Source organism: Platichthys flesus, chromosome 16 (genome assembly GCF_949316205.1).
Source record: "Platichthys flesus chromosome 16, fPlaFle2.1, whole genome shotgun sequence".
Classification (NCBI taxonomy): Eukaryota; Metazoa; Chordata; class Actinopteri; order Pleuronectiformes; family Pleuronectidae; genus Platichthys; species Platichthys flesus.
In genome coordinates this window covers 11,516,290-11,525,583 of record NC_084960.1, presented here as the reverse complement: position 1 = coordinate 11,525,583, position 9,294 = coordinate 11,516,290, and the positions used below count along the sequence as shown (strand labels likewise).

General features: G+C 40.4%; 1 protein-coding gene across 2 annotated transcripts; it reads left to right on the top strand.

The window, feature by feature from the left end:
- Positions 1 to 8,241, top strand: mgrn1b (mahogunin, ring finger 1b). 2 transcript variants are annotated; one of them, XM_062408016.1, is made up of 17 exons: positions 1 to 360; positions 1,398 to 1,516; positions 1,734 to 1,822; positions 1,912 to 2,058; positions 2,630 to 2,747; positions 2,924 to 2,990; positions 3,178 to 3,221; positions 3,319 to 3,366; positions 4,002 to 4,070; positions 4,171 to 4,330; positions 4,419 to 4,528; positions 4,791 to 5,005; positions 5,129 to 5,240; positions 5,336 to 5,381; positions 5,471 to 5,575; positions 5,932 to 5,977; positions 6,421 to 8,241. In XM_062408016.1, the coding sequence occupies exons 1-16, from the start codon at positions 273 to 275 to the stop codon at positions 5,970 to 5,972; spliced, it is 1,578 nt and encodes a 525-aa protein (XP_062264000.1). In that variant the 5' UTR covers positions 1 to 272; the 3' UTR covers positions 5,973 to 5,977; positions 6,421 to 8,241. The 2 variants fall into 2 exon arrangements, with proteins under 2 accessions (XP_062264000.1, XP_062263999.1); XM_062408015.1 differs by lacking the exon at positions 5,932 to 5,977.
- The last annotated feature ends 1,053 nt before the right edge of the window (positions 8,242 to 9,294 follow it).

The window sequence follows — 9,294 nt, the reverse complement described above, 5'->3', positions numbered from 1 at the left end:
GTTGACTGCCTGCTACGTCAGAACACCTCGGCCACAACAACAGCCCGACCCCCGTTGCTGGGTGTTTGCTGTTAGCATTCGCTGCATAGCCGCCGATTAGCTAAACGCGCACGATGTTAAACTAACGGAAAAGTTGGTTTTTCGTCGATGTGATCGTTGTTTTCGGCGTCACTTTGCCCTGAAGCCCGAGCTCCTTACAGCTGCTGTCGCGCCGCTAGCTGCCAAGCCTGCTAGCTAACCCTAGCTAAACGTCGGCGATCAAGCCAGGGAAGATGGGGTCCATCCTGAGTCGCAGAATCGCTGGGGTTGAGGATATCGATATCCAGGCCAACTCGGCCTATCGATTTCCACCCAAATCTGGTTAGTGATCAATTGTTTATCTTGCCTGAACTCCACGTCCACATAAACATCGATCTCCTAAAGCTAGAACCTGTGTCGAGCCGTCCGGGCGTATCCTAGCAAGTCTGGTTTTATTACTTTACTATTATATGCTCGCTAGTTAGATCGTGACTGTAAAGATTTGAAACCATATAAATGTGTTTGCAGAGAGGTCACATGTTCTACAGGACATGTTGCACTGGCAGTAGTTGTATATGTCGAGCGCTGCTGGACTAACACAAGTTTGTTTATTATTCGGTTACTACAACATTGTGGTCAGATCACATGTGATCAGCATCGAAACTGAATGCACAGACTTGGATTGTGTGTTTGTGGGGCTGCAGGAGCAGAGGGACAAGGGATGATGACAAATGCGGACATGTCACGTTTCAGCACGTTTTTCAGCCCTGGATGCATGTTCCCGTCCATATACTATAACTACAATATGTATAATAATTAAGTTTTACCTGCCCTTTCTATTTGGAATCATGATATTCTTTCAGACATTGTAAAACCGGTGCAGGACAGGTTTGTCCACGTGAGATCAGCAAGTTTGACTCAGTTTCAAACCAATAAAAAACATCAGCTAGTCATATATCTACACCACAAGGACTGATATGTTTTTCTGAAGTCACTCGAGGTTTGAGAGGTGTGGTATGAAAAATATAGTACTCTTTCTATTCTGTGTAGATTTTTATATACATTTAAATATTTATGTTCCTGCTTCAAGTCATGTTTATGGTATCGTCCGAGTTATTTTTAGGGTGCCACTGCTGGATGATGAGAATTCAGCAGCATTGGGTAGTGTACCTCAGTTTGAGGTACTGGTCCCATTTAGTCAACCAAGTAGGATTTGTTACCCTTTTTTCCTCAGCCATTCATATAAATCATAAAATAACATTCACTTTACATTTTCTAGCTGAACAATTTGAGTTATTGTTTACACTGACACAATTTCCAGAATTGGTATTCAATGCTTGGACAGCCTTTAATATTAAATTTCTTCCCCTTGTCCGCAGGGAATTATTTTGCGAGCCACTTCTTCATGGGAGGAGAGAAATTTGACACACCACACCCAGAGGGATACCTATTCGGAGAAAATATGGACCTGAATTTTCTTGGAAATAGGCCAGTGCAGGTGAAAACTCTTCCTTCTTCAATCCTGTTGTTTCAATCATCTTAAAATTTAGTGCTGTATTTTTTCAGCTGTTTATCTACTACACTGTAGATGTAGTATACTACTATACTGTATTTCTACTAAACTATAGTTCTACATTTGTTGTCAGCCATGTGATTAATTAAATACTGAATCCGATAACATATCGCGATTCATCCTGCTTTCATTGTATCACCAGTTTCCATATGTGACGCCTGCACCCCACGAGCCTGTGAAAACCCTGAGGAGTCTGGTGAACATCAGGAAGGACTCTCTGCGTTTGGTCAGGTAAAGAGACTGAGCCGTATTAGGATACAAATCACGGTAAGACAACAAAAAAAAACAAGAGTTTGCTTTTCCAAACCTTTTGATTGCAGATATAAAGATGACTCTGACACACCAGTGGAGGAAGGTGGACAACCAAAGGTTAGGTATGGTGTGGAGTTCACCTTTGATGCTGATGCTCGCGTGGCCATCACCCTCTACTGTCAGGCATTTGAAGAGTTCTCCAATGGGATGGCAGTGTAAGAAATCCAAAAATTTGTTTATGTGTAAATAACTCAAAATTATTTGTATTACAATGGATAAACAGCTACCTAGAAAATATGCACAATGAATCGTATATGGTCTTTTATTAACCAATTTTAATGTTTTAATGATCACACAATAACAGTGCATCTGTATCTGTCTATGAGATGATTAGTCAAGCATATAAGTGACACCTCAGATTCCTTTTACACTTGAACTCTATTTTATGGGAAGTGAGATTTAAGCCTCAGAGCACAAAGACTAGAATAGATTTGGCGGTTCCTAAGCAACTACCAGTCGCCATGGATACCACAGATAACACTTAGATGAAGATGAAAGTAATACTCTGCCTTGAAGTTATTGTCCAATGATAAGCCCGAAATTTTGTAAATTTGAGACTTTGCTACTGTTGTTTTATGTTTTATGTTTTGACTGATTTTATCTTGAGACTAGTGTTAGGCTTGCCACGCTGATAGATGTCTACTTGTTTGCGTTTTCTATAGTGCACTGGTTTGGGTTTCAGCTCCCTGCACACTGACCATATTCTCGGCATTATTCTAAATATAGTTACAGCCCAAAGGATCCAACAATGGTGTCTGAGACTGTGCATTACAAGCGAGGGGTGAACCAACAGTTCTCCATGCCAACTTTCAAAATCGACTTCTGCGAGTGGAAAGAGGAAGATGTAAGTATCTGCTGCATCATGTTTGTTGCTGGTTTATGCCAGTATACATCTTCTTCATACACTGAAAAGGCAAATTATGTTTGACTCGATCTTTTGACAGATAATCTGAAGGCGCAATCATTGTCGTCTGTTATAAGCACAGTGTATTGAAATTATGTATATCTTTCCCCTTTAAGCTGAACTTTGACCTTGACCGAGGAGTATTTCCGATCGTTATCCAGGCTGTGGTTGATGAAGGAGATGGTAAGTTACTGAGGCTGCATAACATTTCTGATATAATATATATAATAATTGGTTACTATCAAAACTGTCAAACAAATGTACCATTAAACAGCAGTTCTGATTGTTTTAAGGTGATTCACTAAAATGTCAAGTTTGTAGTTAAATTGAAAAAACTCATATTTTGTATTAATCATATTTCTTTTTTAAGATTGCCTTGGACATGCTCATGTGCTTTTGGCAGCTTTTGAAAGAGTGAGTATGCATCCATGTGAATTTAAACATGTTCTCTTTGTAAAAAACACATTTTTACATGAGTTTAAATGTATTTTCTGTTGTTTTTCATCTTCAGCACGTTGATGGCAGTTTCTCCGTCAAGCCTCTGAAGCAGAAACAAATTGTAGGTTTCCAAATTTTCTAATTTCCATCCTGACATGTTCAGAATCCAGGGAGTAATTGGAAGTTTCAAGGGGGGAATGTATTTCATCACAGTCTGGGAATTTAGGTCTAATCTGTTCTTCTCATACATCACAAATACTTTCCTTTATACTTTTTACACATACAGCATTACATCATGTTAGTGCAGGTGATAGATGGATGTTGAAGGCCTTGATGAGCTGGGCTGGAGTTTCTCGTAATAGCGCAGGCAGATCGCCCTAAAAGAAATACAGCTATTTTTAGTATTTCAGCTGCCTTCTGTTTTGATCCTTATACCCCTGGGAGTCTGGAAATAATGGAAGTAGGCGTTGAATGTAAATTTAGATCACAGAGAGCTCAAAGTTATTTTATATGTCTGGTGTTTGTGTTCTTAACCGGACATATAGGTAATTTTTCTTTTTAGTTGAGGCTTGGAATTCCTAACCAAGGATAACATTCAGTGATGGAGTACTTTATGTTATATTCCACATAACAACAAAACCACAAGACATTGGAAGGAAGATATTGTTTATTTTGTTTGCCAACCCCTTTGAACCTCACTATTTACATAAGAATTCGTTTCTGCAACGTGAAATGTCTAATCTCTTTACTTTGTAGGTGGACCGTGTGAGCTATCTCTTGCAGGAGATTTATGGGATTGAGAACAAAAACAACCAAGAAACCAAGGTTTCAGTGAACATCTTGTCTCATACATAAATTAACAACGCTGTAAATTCTCAGCCATGTTTTACTTGTACAGCTAATGATTCAATTCTTCTTCCTCCAGCAATCCGACGACGAGAACAGTGACAACAGCAATGAATGTGTTGTCTGTCTCTCGGACCTGCGAGACACACTCATCCTTCCCTGCAGACATCTTTGTCTCTGCAACTCCTGTGCAGACACGCTCCGTTACCAGGCCAACAACTGTCCGATCTGCAGGCTGCGTAAGAAGTGTTGCATCAACGTCAAAGTTGAACATAATGAAATGAGATTATACTTGTGCTTTTCTTCACCTGGTGTTCCTGTGCCCAGCCTTTAGAGCCCTCCTGCAGATCCGAGCTGTGAGGAAAAAGCCTGGAGCTCTCTCTCCCGTGTCCTTCAGCCCTGTTCTGGCTCAGAATATGGACCACGATGAGCACTCAGTAAGTCCCATTCATGCTCATCTGGGTTTAATTAGAAATAGGTCAAGATGTTCATTAACAAAAAGCTGTAACAGAGAATGATTTAGTGCTGCATAACATTATTTTGTGAAATTCTGTAATTAAGACATTGCTGTGATTCAAAGGGTCAAATTACGTCAATTTATACATTAATGTGTGTTTATCTCATAAGATGATAAAATACGATCTAGATTTATATGTATTGAATTGATGATGATGTTGTTGTGTGCACATCTCTTTGCAGGGCACAGACTCGGTTCCTCCTGGCTTTGAGCCCATCTCACTGTTGGAGGCTCTGAATGGTCAGAGGTCAGTGTCTCCTTCCATCCCATCGGCCCCGCTGTACGATGAAATCAACTTCTCGGGGGGTGTAGGAGGGGACGGCAGGCCGCTGAGCTCCCCGGAGCATTTAAGTGATGGGAGTCTGCAGAAAAGCAAAGTCAGCAAGTCACCTGAAAGGTAATCTCACAATAAGGATGACCATATCTACACAAAGACATTACTATATATAATATGGCTTAATCAGATTTATTTGCAGACTCTTTGCATTTACTAATTTATTTTCTTGTCTCCTCGCTGTAGCACCCTTAGGTCTCCATCCTCTCCCATTCAGGAGGAGGACGAGGAGAAGCTGTCTGAGATGTCTGATGCTCAGCCTCACACGATGCTGTCCAGCAGCCCCGCCCCCACAGATGTACGCCGCTACTTTCACTTCCACTACCTTTTACAAACTTTGAAAAAGACAAGAACCGGTTTAAAATGTTAAGATCTTCCTCCTTTTTCCTCCAGGCCACAGCTGCTGAGGACGTGGCAGAGTCCCTGTCTCCAGATGAGGGTGAGTCTTCTCATGTGGCGCTCTGTAAAAAAGCTGATGTTGTGTTTGAGTGACACTGTTAACGCTGTTGCTCAACGGTTCTGATTCAGAGGACAGGATGCATTCTGGGGGAGACATCCTGCAGGACTGCAGCAGCGAGCACAGCAGCTTGACCAAAACAGAGAGCGACCCACAGGGTGACCTATCTCTACCAGGTGAGAAATCCCCGCCGGAAAACATTAAGAAATATATTAAAGCAGAAATGAAAGATAGGAAATATTATAATATCTCGGAAGTAATGAGTGTCAACCTTTACTTTCTAATGACAGCTCAGATAAAATCGTTTGATCGAGCAGCGACTGAAGCTCCTATTTTTGTTTCTTTTCCAGTCATCAAATCTCTTCTCTGGTACTCTAGCCTAATGTCTCCCTTCTTTAATGCCAGACTTTAAGGGTTTTTATTCCCTGTACCTTGCATCTAACCTGAGTGCTCTTGTTCTTCTTTCTGTTTCCTAACACTCCTGTCCTGTCGCCTGACACCGTATCCCTCTGTACCGCCTCACTTTGGGCAGCTCTAGGTCCTGATTCCTGCTCTATTGGTATGGAGGAATAACTGTGGTATGTAGGCTTTCCTGGCTGCTCTGCCTCTATATGTCTGAGCTCCACTGCTCCCACTGAACCCTGTTCTTCATGCATACATACACTGCGGTCAATCGCAGAGAAGGAGAGAGAGAAAGATTCAGCAGCCAAAACAATGAATTTGCTATGATATGCCAGTTTTAATGCAGAGTATCAAGAAAAAGCTAGATCAATACTGAAAACCGATATATCAGCTGTATATATTGAAACTAAAAAGTTTAAATGCTCATCTTTTCTGCATTCTCTAAAATTTAACTTTTTATATCGATGAACAGAAATACCAATGATCATAAGTTTGTCAAAAAGGCTCATACTAGCAGGTTTTTTGTTTAACTGAAATATTGGTCAGGCACTAATAAGAATTGGTACTAGAAAGAGCCCTTTGAGCCACGTTGCTTACATGCGGCCTCCTCTCTTTCCAGGATCATCAGAAAGCTTGAAAAGTCAGAGCACAAACAGCTCCAGCCAGCCTCTCCTGTGTCCCACGAGCAGCCTTCACATGGAGGACGAGCATCTCAACCCCTAACTCTGATCCAGCGTTCCCCCCCGACCGCCTCATCCATCAGAACAGGTTCGTGCTGTACAAGGATCAGCCAGCAGCTCTGCTCCTTCTACACCTCAGGCCAGTCTCCTGCTTGCGGGGTCAGAGTTGACAAAGACCCAGAGAGTAACTTCACCAGGATGAGGGAGGATTGTGTTAACCCCATCGCCTTCTCTGACATAAAAAAAAGAAATCGGACTCCTGCAAAGATGTTCTTTATACCTTACTTGCTTACCGTTTCCCCGTCTTTGAAAACATTTCATGAACTGTCTGATGGTGTTTTGGTTGTGTGTGTTGGGAGGAGTTGTGGTCTAGTAATGTGGATCCCAGAGATAATTCACTACCTATCATGGTGGTGCTTTTAAGCACACTTACTTTAAATTCACTCAGAATCGATTTCTTGTTACTAGATCCAGAATAATTGATAGTAAAAACATTTGTGTTTAGATGTTGTATTCATCAGTGAAAATGCATTAAGGACATGATATCCTATTTTTGCAGTCAGGTGAGCATTTTGGGTTCGGAGCAGAAATTTCCAAACATATGATTAATACATGTGTGTTCATTTGAAGTGATTTTGCACTCATTTATAATCCATTCCTTCTAACAAGAGTATATGATGGCATTTGTTTAAGTCTTAAACATCTACACGTCAGTGTTTTATTCTGATTTCAAATGATGTGATATCTATGTATCATAACTGTACTAGAATCCTGTGTAGTTACTTAACAATTGTATACTTGCATATTATATGAGAGAGAAAAAAATCCTGATATTGAAGAAATGGAGCTAGAATCAGTAAACAATGCACATTATTTATAACTTCGAGGATAAGAGCTACCGATTCACATCCTAGCAGCTGAACTCAAAGATACAGCCTGCAACAAGCATAGACGCTCCAGCTCCATGTGTGCTCACTCAATTTGGCACAGTCAGCGTGCTTGTCGTAGAAGTGGCAGATCTCCGTACTGTCTTTTATTTGTCTGCTTATGTGATGTAGCTGCGAAAAAAAGGGGGTCGGTGTTTGTGTGGCTGCAACGCCTTTTACTTACCTTGGTCATGTATGTGTAGCGCCATGCATATAGATCTTTGTGCCTTGATTTGATATGGCTGCTTGCTTGTTGCATTGGACATTAGTGTTCTTCAAATGCTAAAGTACATTTACTGAAAACAGTTTTCAGCCCATAGGCAGGATATTTGGATGATGATGTACAGAGCCTTTTTTTTATCGCAAACTTCATGCTACTGGGAAATTGTATAATGTTATTGAGCAATATTAAATCAAACTGTTTGTTTACTATGTTACGATCAATTATGCATTTAATTTTAGTGTTAAGGTTCCAGTGGATTCTCTTACTGTGTGTTCTACTAAAGGAAAACACCCAAAGCAACAGATGCAAACATTGCATTTTTAATAATCGGACTAGACTTTGCATGTGAATTTGTTGACGTGTTTAACGTCTCATGGCTTTTAAGTAACATGGTTTATCCCCCCCCCCCTTCCCTCCTTGTCTTTTGTGCCATTTCAACTTGACACTGTGCCTTCCTGTTCTTGTTCTGACCACTATTGACCTGGTATCCAGGATAACTCCACATTAGGTGGTTTGTGGCTCTCTGTAAAATCAATACCAGTCTTTCCCTGTGTGTATAGCAGCATGTGTATAACAATAAAGAACAAAGATTCTCCTCAGCTACCACCCGCTTTCTGATCCAGTGCTTCTCATTCATTCATTTCAATTTATATGTATTCGCAGTACAAAGTACACGCTCGGACGTTGCTCTCAGATTAATGTGACTTTCTCAAAGATATGTTTCATCATCCTATAACCAGTCAAAGTAACTGACTGACAACATCAAGTGAAATGTGCATGTGAGTAATGTGAAATGATTTCAAAGTAAAACCAATGATTCCAGTACGGACTCACAAAGGTTTATAAGTGTGTGTGTATCCTAGAAAGTTTCCGTGGTAAAGTAACTTTTGTCATTTTTTAAAGAAAATTGGCCTACTTCCAAACTACCACTATATTTTGAATTGTGTATGAACATGAAAATGTTGAGTCCGCCATCATGGCAAACACTGCCCTCTGCTGGTCGAGCTGGAAACAACTGTTCTGTGGAATTTGGTTTAACTGTGTTTTATTTGGATACAGCACATGAACCATTGGCTGCACTAAAACCATGAAGTCAGACTGTTGGTTTATCTACCTTAAGCAACGGTGGACCCCTCATTTCTGTTTTAAAACTAACAATTTAGTAGCACTTAAATAGCACTTACTTATAACACTTGGTAGTTTGGCTTTTTTTTTGGAAGAAATTGTACTTTCTTGATTCTTGTTGTTCTGGGTTTGTACCCTCATGGTTGAATGCATTTACTGTAAGACGCTTTGGTGAAAAGCTTCAGCTAAATGTAATGTAATTTCGGACTAATGGTCCTGCTTGGTGAAATATCTCCGAAAACATGCTTTTTATTTAACTTCAGCATCATTTTGTACTCAATACATGTATCTGATGTCTTTAAGTGTTAAAATAATATTTGGGTTGGTGAGGTTGGTGAATAAACCACCTCAGGTTCAAGAAGACTGGAGGATAAAAGAGAACAACCTGTGCTGTCAACCAATTAACTATAGAGCTGAAACAGCGACAAGTGGATGAATACTAGTGCACACACACAAACACACACCCTATCTTAGAGTGCACACTAATTGACATAATACATTCCCTAGCCCCTTACCCTGACCTTAACCATAACAACTAC

What these genes read in the sequence shown, in the direction of transcription:
- mgrn1b (XM_062408015.1), top strand. Translation starts at nt 273, where the DNA reads ATGGGGTCCATCCTGAGTCGCAGAATCGCTGGGGTTGAGGATATCGAT. An exon ending in GCAGCCCCGCCCCCACAGAT is followed by an intron (nt 5,241 to 5,335) that starts GTACGCCGCTAC and finishes TTTTTCCTCCAG; the next exon opens with GCCACAGCTGCTGAGGACGT. An exon ending in GGGTGACCTATCTCTACCAG is followed by an intron (nt 5,576 to 6,420) that starts GTGAGAAATCCC and finishes CTCTCTTTCCAG; the next exon opens with GATCATCAGAAAGCTTGAAA.